Source organism: Maniola hyperantus, chromosome 18, assembly GCF_902806685.2.
Source record: "Maniola hyperantus chromosome 18, iAphHyp1.2, whole genome shotgun sequence".
NCBI classification, from domain to species: domain Eukaryota; kingdom Metazoa; phylum Arthropoda; class Insecta; order Lepidoptera; family Nymphalidae; genus Maniola; species Maniola hyperantus.
Window position 1 is genome coordinate 3891687 of NC_048553.1, and position 16093 is coordinate 3907779.

At 37.7% G+C, this 16093-nt stretch overlaps 1 protein-coding gene across 1 annotated transcript in view; it reads right to left on the reverse strand.

The window, feature by feature from the left end:
* The window catches only part of Myo81F (Myosin 81F), a 102356-nt gene that overhangs the window by 21966 nt on the left and 64297 nt on the right, over positions 1–16093 (reverse strand). Inside the window, exons 3-14 of the mRNA XM_034977823.2 lie at positions 12914–13038; positions 11254–11316; positions 6929–7018; positions 6284–6443; positions 5065–5255; positions 4257–4478; positions 3853–4017; positions 3215–3457; positions 2557–2682; positions 1501–1761; positions 767–900; positions 123–329 (exon numbers count right to left, since the gene is read on the reverse strand). Coding sequence (XP_034833714.1) covers positions 123–329; positions 767–900; positions 1501–1761; positions 2557–2682; positions 3215–3457; positions 3853–4017; positions 4257–4478; positions 5065–5255; positions 6284–6443; positions 6929–7018; positions 11254–11316; positions 12914–13033 — 1982 coding nt within the window. The 5' untranslated portion in view covers positions 13034–13038. The remainder of the gene's footprint in view (positions 1–122; positions 330–766; positions 901–1500; positions 1762–2556; positions 2683–3214; positions 3458–3852; positions 4018–4256; positions 4479–5064; positions 5256–6283; positions 6444–6928; positions 7019–11253; positions 11317–12913; positions 13039–16093) is intronic.

Here is a 16093-nt window from a genome sequence, read left to right on the forward strand (position 1 = left end):
ATACGTCTAAGTTACTGGCTCAGTAATTAGGTGAGAAATATTTTGTCGACAATAATTGTCCATAAAAAAAAATAAGGAAAGAAACAAAAGATTTGATCAAATATTGGCATGCGTATACTCACGCTATATCGGAGTTTGTAGGCCGAGGATGTGGCAGCAAACATCTGTATCGAGTCTGGAACATTGGCGCTGGCAAGTGCACGGGGAAGCCGTCTCGCCTGATGCGAACTATTTCGTTCATGCCCAGGTATCGGAGCTGTTCTAGAACTAGTTGGTCGCTGTATTTGCCGGCCTCTTTGTTCTCGTTTGGTTTGATGCAGCGGACATACCTGTCAAATGTAAAACATTTCAGTGTTAAAAACCCGATTTGAGGTGTCTAGAACGAACAACAGATCAAACTCCTTCATTGCTCGCGCTTCTCGCAATCTAAATTCAATTTATAACGAATCCAAACGCCAAAATTTAAATAATTTGTTTGCTAGCAAAACATAATTAGGTATATGTAGTTATAGTTTGCTTGTCACTGTGTTCATCTTACTTTCAATTTTGTATCTAACTGTGAAAACCTATTATTAGCTTCTAGTTACTTAATTTTAAGATTATTAAGATCAATTTAAGCAGTTGGTTTTCCAAATAAAATACAATAAAATATTTACGATTTGACATATGGTAATATTTTCAGCTATGCTCCTTGTGGCAAAGTCTATGTGACTTCATGTCTTCTCTATATATTATGCCTTAAAAGGCTAGGATCTAGGATACATACCAAACATCAGTAACTTGTAACATGTCAACTAGTGACTGTAATTGTGCCCTGAAAGTGTCGACAACTGTGGGTCTGCCTTTCGAAGTTCCTCTTTGAGTAGTGCTTGTTGAACCGGGGCTTGATAGTGAAATGTCCTGTAATAAAACATGATCCAATTCTAATTCTAATTAAACTGAAAAGGCCAAATAATAAATACTCCTTGAAGTAATTATTCAAAGAGTAGCCCCAGGAAAAGGTCTAGTCCCTCACCCCTCACCCTCATAGTTCAATGGGACAGGGGTGTAACACCGCCAATTTCCCAACACTACTGAGAATTTCCTGATAGAAAACCTAATAACTTTTTTAGCCCGACAGGACTCGAATCCGGAAGCCTTCTCTTCTTCACTCTGGGCTGGTTTCTGCACTTAAAACGTTTCCGTCTGTTGTGCGTATAGCGTGCGAAACCTTATGTGCCAAAGCCAAATAAGCTAGTCACTATAGTGCTTAGATGAATGATTACCCTATAGTGCGAAGGCGAACGACTTTTCGGTAATCATTCATCTAAGGACTTGTCCAACAAGTCAGTTAAACAGCAAGTTAACATGACAATTTTTTTCCTCTCAGTTTGACTGTTTAGCGTGGAAATGCAGCCAGTATTCTTGTCATACCATACAGTCACGATTTGTACAGTAAATATTAATTACTAATTAGACCAGACTTGGCTATAAGATTTTGTAACACAAAAATTATCATACATGACCCGGTGGCGCCAGATCCTGAACGTAATCCGCTAGTTCCCTCACAAAAGGATTAGCAGATCTGCTGAGGTGGTCGATGAACGCGTCCTGCTGTGTATCGCGGTTCTTATCAACGAAGCCCTGCACGCTGTACGTGACCGTTCCCGCGTAGTGTTGGACCCCGAACTCTTCCTCCCATTTCCTTCGGGACCCTTTGACGAAGCTTTGATGTTCGCCGAATTCGCCTTGAATGTTTGTGAGGTAGGCGCTGTCAGAACCCTACAACAAAAGAAGTAAAATAGCCCCATCGATATAAATGACAAGATATGCCCAAGCGAACAAAATTTTTCACGGTTTTGGAACCAAATAAATCAGCGCCACCTCTTAGATACTAATGAACGACCCGTTTGAAATCCAGACGTCACTGAGGTTGCATTGAGGTTGCAATGAGTCGGTACCATTTTGTTTGTTCAATGGCCCTGTCCATACGAAGTAATATATAAGTCAATGGATAGCCCTATATTCGAGTATATTTTGTAGCCACGTAAAAAGAAAGCAATTCTAAATATGCCGGACAATTAGTCGGGTAGGTATATTTCCTCCTTCCTCCTCCTTTCTTAGATAGCGGGAGACACAAGTAATTGTCAGCGTTCTAAATTATGCTACACCAGAAGATTTGCTGCCTTTAGCAATGTATGCATAGATAGATTACTAAAACAATCGAAATTTTAAACAATACTTGATCGAACTTTGCATTGCAATATCTTCTGCAATTTTAAGGTCTATCTAATTCAGACCCCCATTGTGTAAGCAAAACGTATCCATCGTTATTGTAATCGTCAAAAATTTCTGCCATTTGATTGGTTTTTTCCCTGTTTACATTTTTTCACAGCCAATCAAAGTGCAGAATTTGTTGACGATTACGATAACGATGAATACGTTTTTCTTACACAATTGGGGGGCAGATCATATCTATTAGGTCGATATGTGATTACCTAATTTTAAAGCCCCGTGTAAATAATAGGTATGCATATACCATATTCTAGCAAAATCAATGATTATGACAGTTCTTACTTTCGGCATATGACACTGTTCACTAAGTAATTTGAGCAAACTCCTCGGCGGTTTCTCCAAAAGTTCCAAACATGCAGCATTATCCGTGAACTGTATCTGATGATATTTGATTCCTTCTTGACGATACTGAAAGAAGATAAATAATTTCTCAAGAAATTTCTTTTTAGTACAGAACATAACCTGCCTAATAACTTTATAGCTTCAACCTAATATTTTTACAAAATACACTAATTGGTTTTGGCACTATAAAAATAATCATATCACTTACTTCAATCATATCACTACTTTGTCTAATGTATGTATTTATAGGATGCAAGCTATATCTATGTCTTTCGTCAAGTCGGTCGCCGTTCTTATTGGAATTTTTGTCCTATTAGAACTTGGCGGTCACAATAGCCGTGGGTCACAGACACACAGATAGACAGTCACATTTTATTTTGTATTATTGGAATAAAATAATATGTGCATACCCGTCTCCGGATGCAAGTTACCTCTATGCCAAAAAAGTTCATTCATGAAAACCATCTCTTGTAATGGAAAGGTAAAAACAGATCCATTTTCGCACTTCACATTATTAATAGTATCTACCTATTAGCTTGCATTATTTTCTCGGCATCAATGAGTCATTGAATCCATATTTATAGAATTGCATACTTACAATTTCCTGTTCAAGTGCAAACACGTAATTGTTGAAGAACATGTGAAGTTTTTCGTTCGCGTAGTTGATGCACAGTTGTTCGAGAGAGTTGGCCGCGAAGTTCTCAAAGCCGAAGATGTCTAGAACTCCAAGAGCTCGCTTCGCTTCTCTGCCTGGAGCTGAACAGCTGTTGACGTGTCGGACCAGCCAGGCAAAAGTGCGAGAATATAACGCTCGGGCCATAGCATGTCGGTTTTCTCTGGCCTGAAAAAATGATTAAAAAACTGTTAATTTTAGATAATCATCCTGCTCAAAACTGTTTTTGAAGGAAGAAATCAGGCAATCTAAATGTTCTCGTACATGGACGAAGGTACTTTTACAGAAAGAGTTAGTCGCTAAAATACAAATCACTACCCCTATTATAAATTTTAATATATTTCCAAGATCGCAGGAACAGCATGGTCACCAGATTTATCATGGTCGTATCTTTGATCGATGAAATCAATCGAAGGAAGCTCGGACCTATTCTAAATAAAAATGAAACCCATAATTCTAAACCACTTCTCAAGGAACCATATACCTATTCAATGTCGACAGATTAAAAATTGACCAATTTTTTAAAGTTTATGTTCGTAATTCTGATACCTTTCAAGTCTTACCTCTGGCAATCGCAGTGGTATGTCAGTAACATTTCCCCTCACATTGATCTGTCTCTCAAGCAGTACTCTTTGAGCGGTAGGCGGTGCTAGACCTAACAAATTTGCCACTGCATCTACCGCCTCTGCATCTTCTGGTGCCAAGGTTGTCCGCTCACCATCTATATCCTAGAAATTATTCGACTACTTAAATGAGTTTTACCTTTTTCGATTGTCTTTAAAATATAATAAGAAACGAAAAAATATAGTTCGATAAAGTCATACGCAAGATAGAATTTAATTTTAACTTTTAAGCTATTTACATTATTGATATAGGATAAGGATGGACAACTCCAAGCATAGTTCTCTTCAATATATAAATTTACTGACCCCATTAATCTTTTTATATGTTTCTGTAGGTCTCTCACCTGAAACTGTATATTCCCCAGCCACAGAACCGCAGCCAGTACTTTGAAGAGTCCCTCACACATATGCAAGGGTACTTGCAATACTGTTAATGCTAGTTGTAGCGCCTCCAATTTCCCCTGTTCACCCCCTCTACCCTTTCTGGCTTCCTCATCTTCAGGGTTCAGGTATTTAAAGTGTACGCCATCTCTTAGCCGTAATATATTACGAAGTTCGGCATTGTGCTGTAAGAGGAAATTTTTGTATTACGAATAAAAATCTATAGACATTTTTATGAATGAACGAAAGAGGAGTCGAGGAGTCATAGCCGATGAATCACTTTTATAAGATAAATGATAGTATTAATATATAACCAACAGATAAAAATCTAACTGGAAAAATAATGATTGGCTTAGGTATGACAAAATTTCTGGTAAGTACTTATTGTACTTGTTTTAAACAAATGGATGTACCAAAGTGGACACTGGACATACGACTTTGGTACATCCATGGCAGAAATCATTTAGTCTATCTGGACGAAAGGTCATAGAAAACCTCTTTAATAGCTGTAAATACAAATACTACATATAGTACGCGACAGGTCGAGATGGCAATCAGGGTGGAGACGTCCTGCACACCCGCACATCCCCCGCGCTAACCCAGTGCGTATCTCCAGTCGCGAACTAAAGTTATGAAAAATAATTCCTTCATGCTTGGAAGTCAGTGATTAATGTGATTGCTACAATTCTTGAAAGCTTGAATATTAAAGGTTTCTTATGACTCGGCCTACGTCGATAGTAAGAAAACACACTTTTTAACTCAGCTAGTTACCTTAGCTCCTTCAACCAGCTGATAGAACACATGGTAATTGGTCTCCTTGGGCGCAGGGCCCGTGATCCTTGCTCGCTCCAGCAGAAAGTCCCGTAACACTGCACCTCGGATCCCTCCCCGATGATCCAATCTCACTTCCACGAATTTTCCGAAGCGGGACGAGTTGTCATTACGTACAGTCTTGGCATTGCCTGAAAGAGAATCATCAGGAATATATGAGATTCTCGAAAGTCGTAACAGATCAAAACGTGAACGCCCTGCCCTATGTTGTCCAATTTGGTTAACTATTTCGTATTTCAAATTTTTAATAGCTAATAGACGTAAATTAAAATGACTATTAAAATCACTGCATTTATAACACGGGAGTTTTGGAAATTCGCTGTTTTTCCGACACACAGAATTTAAATATTACCGAATCGACTTTTGTCTACCAAAGAGGAAAGAATAATAATTTGTCATTTTAAAGCTAAGGCGATGATGAAATGGGATATTAAAGTTCGCAGGGAAACGTTTAAACGACAGTATAAAACACATTTTGGCAAAAACATTCTACAAAACGATCAAATCATCATAAAGAACGTCCCGATAAATTAGGCGCCGAAAATCTTGTGCACTGCAACAAATCGCAAGTAATAAGAGAAAGTATGCACTTAGTGCTGGATTAATTGTTGTTTGTTTTTAAATACTAATTCAAGGGCCATGAGAAATTGATAACTTTCGAACTTGGTAGGGAAAATTAATGAATCATAAATACAGTCCTTTGTCTTCTTAATTAATTGCAGGTTGCAAAGTAACTTGAAAAGAGGAAGAGCATTGTATCCCCAGAGACCGCACAGCTCATTTAAGCGCGTTACCTCGTAGCCGAGGATTGTCTAGAATATAATTCAATTTACTTCAGCAGAATTGCGGGAGAAAAGGTTATTGCAACGCTTACGGTCTCTTTCGTTAGTAACAACAAAAGTACCTAAAATAAGTAAAGACTGAGAGATTGATTCAGTAGCGTTCCTAAAACAGACGTAGTATTTTTTAATGAACAACGTAAAACTAGCCTCGTACCTAAATAATTAAATTGTTAAAACAAAGGATCGTTTTTGGGATTAATAAAATATAATAGGGAAATCCTAGTTTGAGGGACTGAATGAAGGAGAATACAATAAATCAATAAACCAACAAACAAACACTTTCGCATTTATAATATGGGTAGGTAGTGATTCCTTACCAAAAGCTTCTAAAACAGTGTTAGCCTCAAGGATCTGCTGTTCAGCCCAAGAAGCTTGGCCACCAGCAGCACAAAGATATTGCAGGATAAGCTTTGTGGTCTCTGTCTTCCCTGCACCACTCTCGCCCGATATTACAACTGATTGATTCCTTTCGCCGTTCTGTTGAAATAAAAATTTTCTTTGTCAGGAGGATGTGGAAAAACGACACACAGGTATCTAATTGTTCAACAGAAGTAATACAGCGTTTCGATGTTATTGTAATCCAGATCGAAATGGCGACATTGTTTTGGAAGAACAGACGTAGCCATAACGGCTTCTGAATCAAAGGGATGATGTAGTAGACTGTTACGGGCATAAGAACTGGTTGCATATTTACATATAGTCATTATAATTGTAGATTTATATTATGACTGTAAGGATTATTATGTTGGTCGCTTAAGTAAATATCCTTTAGTTGGCAAATTATGAATTGTGTTAGGAATCTCAATAGAAGTTAAAAATAATTGATTTCAGGCTGGATACCATGGAAACGCTGCAATTGAGTAAAACGCCTTTTCAGAAAAGCCTAATTCAAAAAATTAAGCATGCAAAATAGACACAGACAGACAAATGAGTGCTAATTTGACGGAAGCATAAATATTCACCTGCAGGGAGCTGTACGCCGACTCGGCTAGCGCGAAAACATGCGGCGGCAGGCTCCCGAAGGCTCTGCCGCGATAGTTTTGCATATCCTCCTGGAATACACAAGCGCCGCTTGTAAATCTCATAAATATACTTGTTTGATGTTTACAGATTATCGCAAATACCTTTACAATAAAATTCTGATAGATATTTCGTTGCATGTCTAATACGTACCTACTGCTTATACTTCAAAAGAAGAGTGAGTAGCCATCTTTTATGTAGGCGCGCTTCACCTGCATCATCACCTATTTTATTATTTGGTGTGATCGCAACCAAGCGCCTGCCTAGGTATATAGTTTTAAAAAATAGGTTTCGCCTTTTCTTATCAGTGTATAGTTTGCGACAAGTCAACATGGCGATCGGGGTGCGGGATATCGTGGGTGACGCGCGCGTGTGCGGGGCAAACCCTTACGTCGTAACTTATGAAATTCTTAGAATATAATAGGTAGAACGACTTCAAGCTTCTGGTGGGTGAAGAGTGTAGACAAAAAGTTTTAATTAAAAGTCTAATTGTCAGGCGTACCCCGTAGGAACATTTGCGCAGATCACTAATCGCGTTTGAGCCAGACTTCCACTGAAAGCAAAGCTACAGTAGCTTTACACGTTAAGTATTTATGAATCACTAGATGACGCCCGCGACTTCGTTTGCGTGGATTTAGGTTTTTTTTAAATCCCGCGGGAACTCTTTTATTCCTGGATAAAAAGTAGCATATGTCTAACTATCCATACTAATATTATAAATGCGAAAGTGTGTCTCTCGTTTGCTAGCTTTTCGGCCCAACAGTTTAACAGATTTTAATGAAACTTACAGGTACAGAGTTAGCTTACATCCCGGGGAAGGACATAGGCTACTTTTTATCCCGGAAAATCAAAGCGTTCCCACGGGATTTTCGCAACCCTTAATCCACGCGGATGAAGTCCTGGGCATCATCTAGTACTAAATACATCTAAAACTACCCTTATCCACTTTAGCAAACCCAGCTAGTTCTAGATAATTTTTATCTTGCCTTGGAAGCGTGGCTACAAACGTTTGCTTTTCTCTTTCCGCATTTGCACCCACCCCTCCAAAGCCCTTTATTAAAAAGGGGCGACGAGTGACGTCCTTTGACAATAATGTTACCTTATGGTAATGAATGTTGTTTTACTTTCCGTTTATCTATTGATCTTCCTGTTATAGTCAATTAGTCATACACAATGGCCGTGTTTTCTCATCAAAGATAAGCGATTTCCCACGGAATAGTTAATAGTATGTAGTTGTAAGAAAAGTGTTACTTTACAGATGAAAGTGATATTAAGTTTGAAGGAAATGCGTGACGTCATTGAGTTAGAACATGGAGCAGCAAACTTAATACAAGTCTTAAAAAACAATCCCTACTAATGATTAAAATGAATTAAACTATTAAACTTTCGGAAATTAGGAGATCTGTAGGTGAATAACAAAAAACAACATAGCTCAATGGGTTGTAAAGTTGAAGTTTTGTGTTTTTTTTATAAAAATATTAGCCATGTTAATCATGAATAACATTCCCCTTTCTCTTCCAACTAAGCATAATAGCTTGTGCTAGGAGTAGGTACGACAATAGTGCAACGGCTGGGATTTGATCCGCCGACCTTTCAGATTTCAGTCCGCACCTTTAACCGTTGAGCTACTGACGCTTTGCCACATACAGCAAATAAATAAGAATGACAAAGGATCAACGTGTGTGAAAATCAGAAATGAGGAGATCCGTAGGAGAACCAGAGTAACTGACATAGCTCAGCGGGTGGCAAAGATGAAGTGGCAATGGGCGACATAGTCCGAAAAACTGATAGACTAGACTTTGCGGTCCCAAGGTGCTGGAATGGCAACCTTGCACCGGAAAGTTCATCTTGCGGGATATAGCTCCTCTAGAAATATAGTAACTCTACGTGATATAAAATGACAAAAGCAAAATATAGGCTATTTTCTTGGAACTTTCTATGCGATAGGGAAATGAAATCTGATTGATTTATGACATACTATACACGTATTTATGTCTAGATAATAAAGTAGCGTAAGTTAATTTGTACATACGTAAGTGAAGCTCTGCCTTATTGCCTTTTTGATTTACGACCCTTCAAGTACTTATTCGTTTGACTCGTTTGTATTACAAATCACAATGTAGGTAGCGCGATTACGCGAATACGCGATTTGTCTGGTATACAGAGGGTTGAAGTGGGGTTGACTGTGCGCTATTGATCTTATTAAACGGGTGAGCACCTAATAGATTCCCTAGCTATTCTGAAGAGGTATCTATAGTCCTATAGTAGCCTACAGGTCGAGATGGCAATCCGGGAGGAAACACCCCGCACACCCGCACAACCGCCGCGCTAACTCAGCGCGGGCGAGCGCGGGAGACGTGCGGGTGTGCGGGGCGTCTTCCCGCCCCATACCCCGATGGCCCTCTCAACCTGTCACGGACTATACCCATGCATTTAGGCCTGAATTCCCCCTAAGCTACATGCACAGAGTGTACTGTGTACCTATTCATATTTCGTACGCAGCACCGACATCTGTTTAAGAGGAATTTTGGTTTCACATGTAACTGATCTAGGAAACAAAAGACGGCTGTGCCGATCACCTATCCCACTGCTACAGGTATAGACTTTTGAATAAGCAACTATAGTAGGTACCTATTTGATATCTACTATAGTTATTAGTTCAGGGTTTAGATCCCGGGCACGCACTTCAAACTTTTCAGAGTTATGTGCGTTTTAAGTAATTAAATATAACTCGCTTTAACGGTGAAGGAAAACGTCGTGAGGAAACCTGTATGTCTGAGTTCTCCTTAATGTTCTCAAAGGTGTGTGACAATCCGCTCTTGGCCAGAATGGTAGACTATGGCCAAAGCCCTTCTCACTCTGAGAGGAGACCCGTGCTCTGTAGTGAGCCGGCGATGGGTTGATCATGATGATGATGATGAGGTATCTTTGATTAGTCCGTTTTTAAGACAGAGCGCGGAACTCTGAACTCTAGTGTTCTAGCCCGTTGGATGGACATCTACATATTAATATAATACATTATTGAGTATGATATTTGGTATGCCAAGAATGACAAAAGAGATCCGATCAAAGAGTATTTAATAACCCCAGCACGCCGTTCCATACAACATTGCACGAGCGTTGTAATGTTCCAAATTCAAAAAACGCTCCTGCGATGGATTTGATTTCTTTTGTCCGAAAATAGGCTACTTGACACTTTTTTAAAGTTGGTCTTAAATGGTTAATATTTGTGCTATTATATCAAAAAAATTAACACTATATTTTTTTGCGCCCTAAAAACCGTAAAACTTTCATTTAAAAATATATTTTTCTTAGACAGGTGAAAACACTGTCGGCCATGTTTGGCCCATAGATTATCTGTGCTCTGACGTCATGCATTTGTAAACAACAGCATAACCTCCCAAAGTTTAATAAACATGACTTCTATACTAGTGTATATGAAAAATATAGTAATTTTCGTTATTGTATCATCCGAGAATGTAAAAAACGCATCGATAAAGACCACAGGAAAGTTGTGGATTAGAGTGCCCAGTGAAATAAATATACGTAACACGCGAAGACTTGCTTAAAGGGATCCTATATGACTAACGACTTCAACCCAAATTTATTTTTGCAAAGATCACTTTGTTGTAATAACTTATTCAATTTATAAAGAGAAAACGATATATTTTTACGTTTACTATGAGTTTTTAGAAATATATAAAAACTAGCTTATGCTCGTGACTTCGCCCGCGTGGACTTCATAAATTTCAAACCTCCATTTAACCCACTCAGGGGTGGAATTTCAAAAAATTCTTTCCTAGTGGATACCTTCTCTTTACCTACAAAGAACATACCCACCAAATTTCATGTATCTAGGACCAGCTGTTTAGATGTTTAGGCTGTGCGTTGATATATAAGTTAGTAAGGACTCTAAATTTTATATATATGGATACTACGTTAGTCCCCGCGTGACATAGGGATGACATTTCTTTGTTTACATATTTAATGACGTCACATCATGGCTGACAGCGTTTTCTGCATTTCAAATAAAAATAAAAACTGTATTTTTTAAAATTGGATTTATATATCCATCCTGCGTTTTTAATAATTGTTATTGATATATTTCGTTGTCTTAAGCAAAATACTATAATAAATAATGATTTATTGGACGAAATTAGATATGAGTCAAGTAGCCCATTCGATACTTCGCGTGTTCTTTTTTCGAAAATAATGACAATATTTCCATGCACGTTTAAGAAAAAATATTTAAGCAATCAGCACTTACCATATTGTAACATCCTAATTCCTTGTATGGGTTCACTGCCACTAAAATTGATCCTGTGTATGTCTGTTTGTTGTATAGGAAAAATACTGTTAGCAATAAATCGATACTTAATTTGTTAAATACACCAGTGTAATCAAATGAGGTCTAGAGCTGTCAGAAGCCGATGCATTCCGTATTTAATAAAGTTAATAATATTTATTGACTATAAAAACATCTGGAGCTAAAGGCCATTTCAAAACCTGCAAGTGCTCCAAGAGCTGAAAATCCCGCAAAATGTGCATTTTTCAGTACTGAATACGTAAGACGTCAGCAGCATCGGACATGGCGTAAAAATGTAGTACAGGTTCCGTCAGCGTCCACCCTTAGACAAGTTACTGCGATGAGCCCAAATTTTGATGCTGACGCCATATGCATTTTCATGCACATCTTACGAGTCACGGTAAAAGATGCATTTTCAGAAAAGAAAACGCGAGAAGTTAGCAGCATCGGACGTGGTGAATAAATGTGTGACTAAAGGTTCTGTCAGCGTCTTACATCTAGACCAAAACTTACTGCCAAATGTTGTTGTTGACACCACTTGCGTTTTCATGCACATCTTACGAGTCTTACGGTAAAAGGTGCATTTTCAGTACAGAAAACGCAAGAAGTCAGCAGCATCGGACGTGGGGCTTTTTGGGCCCGTGTTTGAGGTGACCGTCGACTCGAGAAGAAGAAGAATCAAAAGTCAAAACGTCACAATATTAGAAGTTGGTCTTTTCTTCACTATTGAACTATTCTTCAGTAGGTATGTATTTTGTTAGCATGCTAAGAACTATTTAAAAGCAAATGGCAATTGAATAGAGCATTCATACTCGTACCTAAGGTAAACTTCGCCTTTCAAACTGCTGCGACAAATGAAATTGCTTTTAATAACTAATGAGGGGAGGATTTGCTGGGCATCTTTAATCTTGATCCAAGATAAGTCAATTAAAGAGGGACCATCGTTAAGTATTACAATTGTTTTCGAATTGAATCGTAATTTGAATAGGTACACAAATTACTTAGACTGTGCCCTAGCTAAATTGTATTATGCCAAGATGGGTCAAGTGCTTCTATTGTAGAGGGCTAGAGGCATTTAGAATATAGATAATTTTCTTTAAGATTATAATATGTATATTCAATATAAACTTATTTTATAAAGATGAAAAATTTGTTCGTTTGTTCGTAGCCGATAAACTCTGAAACTACTGAACCGATTTTAATAATTCTTTCACCATTAGAAAGCTACTTTATCCAGAAGTTAATGTAGGTATAGGTTATTATATCAAACGCCCGTAGTTTCACTACACTACATCTTATTATATTGCACTATAATTCGAAGTGGAAACCTATTTTACATTGGTCTGATTGAGTTATATTGATAATTAACTATCTGAACATAGTGTACATTTACTGCAGTCCCGTACTAATCTCTAGATTTTTTTATAGACAGGCACTAATATTTTGGTTTCCCCTACAAGCTAAATGTAGTCTTGCTATGCTTGGAGTGAGGTTAATGTGGGATTTTCTTACCCCCTTGGTAGCCACCCTCAACGCATATTGGGAGGCTCTGAGATTTCTCAAGACAGACTAGTGCAGTGCAAAGTCAGTGTATGACCCATGTTTATGATACAAAGGATACGTATATGAGATCGTGGATGTAGCGCCGCTTGAGGTTGTCGTTGATGGCCTGCTCGGTGATCTGCGGCATCATGGTCATGTCGGGCACGCCGGGCCCTTCGTCCTTGTCCCGCTCCTCCATCTTGTCTGTAACAAATGAGAGTTTTGTTAGCTAAGTTATCATTACCTGCCTATGGGAGGGTAGATAGTGAACTCCACGGAAGATTAAATTAAACGTATAGGTATATGCTATTTCAACTAAAAATCGTGTTTCACACGTGTCGGTGTATTTCTAAGCGTGTTCACGATCACACTATCACTCTGGGTGGTATTTTAAGTTTTATTTATTTATTTTTATTTTTTGTTGATTCAAATATGATAAGTTATTATATAATTCATTTTATAGGCGGCTACAGCATGAAGACATGCAGCTTATGAAAGAAACACAAGGGTAAGAAAAAAGAAAAAAAAATTAAGTGTAAGAAAACATAAATTTAACCTAGTTTATATAGGTTTATGATTCAACCATTCAATTCATTTTATTTTTACACTTTTTTATTACTTAAAAGATACTTATTCGGGGTAATGCATATCTGCTAAATCACCTACTACGTCAGGTAGGATCGGTAGGATCATGATAGGAGTTGGTGTTATCCAGTCCACGTACCTAGGGCACTCAAATTAGCTAAATATGCCATGCCTATTACCTCAGAATAAGGACTGTTAGAAGTAGCCCTATTGTGACACTTACTGTTAGAGCGAGATAGCTAAATGCCTTATCACCGTGGTCACTTTTTTTGTTTGTCAAAATGTATTTGTACGTGAGTATTTGACAAACAACGTGAAGTGTAGAAGGAATGACATTTGACAAGTAAGAAAATCTGCTTGAGCGAGAGGGACTGAGGGGGCCACGCTAGTTGCAAATCTGGACATATCTTGGCTCAGCCGGATGCCTAGATTAGGGCTAGCTTACTTGTACAAATTATTCAGTTATTTACACACAATAGGTATTTAGTGAAGCTGAAGGTCTAAAGTTACTAGATATATACCTACCTCCTTACTATAATAATATTATGTCCTCTAGAAATTGGCATCGTCTCAAACTTTCTATAGGTTACATGAATACATATTAGAGCCTTATGGAGAAATCTGTTGTTGTCCCCTTAGTAGAAATCAGTTGGTAATATTTCCTATTCTCTAAAAATCTGAAGTTGTTGTATGAATTATTTATCGTATAATGCGTTTAAACTAAGAATAGGAATTATTTTCCGCCATTTTATGACGTTCAAATGTTTTCAATAGATTTAGTAGCACTATAAGACTTATTATGATAAATTTAATTTTATTAAGAAACTAGCTGATAGCCGCGACTTCGTCCGCGTGGAGTTTGGTTTTCTAAAATCACGCGGGAACTCTTTGATTTTCCGGGATAAAAAGTAGCCTATGTGTTAATCGAGGGTATAATCTATCTCCATGCCAAATTTCATCCAAATCCGTTTAGCCTTTTTGCGTGATTAAGTAACAAACATCCAAACATCTACACTTTCACATTTATAATATTATTAGTAGGATATTATAAACCCTAGGATATTACCCTAATCCTAGGGTTTATAATGTAAAGAAATTTCGTTAAGTACGTAAAAGACCAACATTTTGACAAAATGTTGAGTTTGCAAAGAAACAGTAGCTTATTCAGAACTTTGGTTTGAGTAATCAAGTCTGGCAGCTAAGTAATTCAGACAAAAATACTTTATTCGCTTTTGACATCCAAGTAGGTCCATAATAACTTATGTCCAAGTTCTTCTACCCCCAGCCACTCAAGTCCGTACCATTTTTGCGTAGGACGGGTATAAATTGAGTATTGATCTAGGTACCTCTACTTGATATTTGAACATGCTTGAACGGGATGAAATTGAGTTGTTAAGGTTCCACAGTCAAATAAGAAATATAAAGGTAGTTCGGTTCAGTCCGCTGTCCGTATATCCTTTACAAAATAATTTATTCTAAAATAGCTCCATAAGAAGCTTCAAATGGTGAAAATAAGAGCAAGCGCGCATCACGGTGCGATGAGTTGCGGTGCGTTTTATAATCCGCGAATTTTAATCTACCAAAATCCGGTGCGTAAATAATTCCGCAGTGCGCGCACTGCTATGTAAAAAAACGTACGGAAAATTACCGTGGCGCGCGCTAGCTCCTAACTCCAATTAAATATATATATACCGTATACAGAATATCTACCTGTTATAACGTAACTCAGTGTTACTCACTAAATTAATTTATTAAAATGATACCGGGTGAAACAATATCGAACGCTTCTAGGATAAGATCCGAAGATTGTTGAGTGTTGATTTACTTGTATCTTGATTCCTCGCTGCGAGGGGTCCTTATAAACATAATTTTATCTTGTCGTGATCGTCTGAATGGTTATTTTTATGGAAATTATCGAGCTATGCGTAGGCTTTACTTTTATAGAGTCAAAGTGTTGAGTTGAGCATTCTTGCACGTACTTATCCAAGAACTTGGAAAATATTTGTTTATCGATAATAATAATCGGCATTTGAGAGTTGAGACTGATCTATTATAATAACAGTGACGCTGATTCTGTTGTTTTTCGCTAAACTAAATTTAGAGTATCTGCATCCTCTTCTTTTTAATATTGTTGCACGAATGTCTACACGAATGCGGAAACTTAAAATAAAAATTACAATCAAGTCCTATATAAATACATATTAATAAAACAAACCTAGGCACTTACATAATACAACAATGTTTTATGGAAGAGTTTATTAGGTTTTCCGTATACCATATCTAACGAGCCAATTAAATGAATATGAAGTGAAGTAACTAGGTAAGTAATCTACCCAAACAAGGAAAATAATAATTACAACCAACTGCATAGTGTACAGTACACATACCAAGTAAAGTGCAGTTCATTACACCCGACATCGACACCCGAGTTATCGATTAAGTTGCGTCATAGGGATACTGACATCTGGAGGACACAAACCGTCTCGAGATGGACCGTATATAGCCCTTGGGCATTCGAGATATCGAACGGAAGTGTCACTCAGATACGTCATCTTAATACTCGGTTATCGATATTATTATGGACAGAATTAAATTTCTCCTCTCTAAAATGCATGAATGGCATCTGTGACACAGGAATCTCTAGTATCGATTCTCGATTAAGCTAAAATCACAT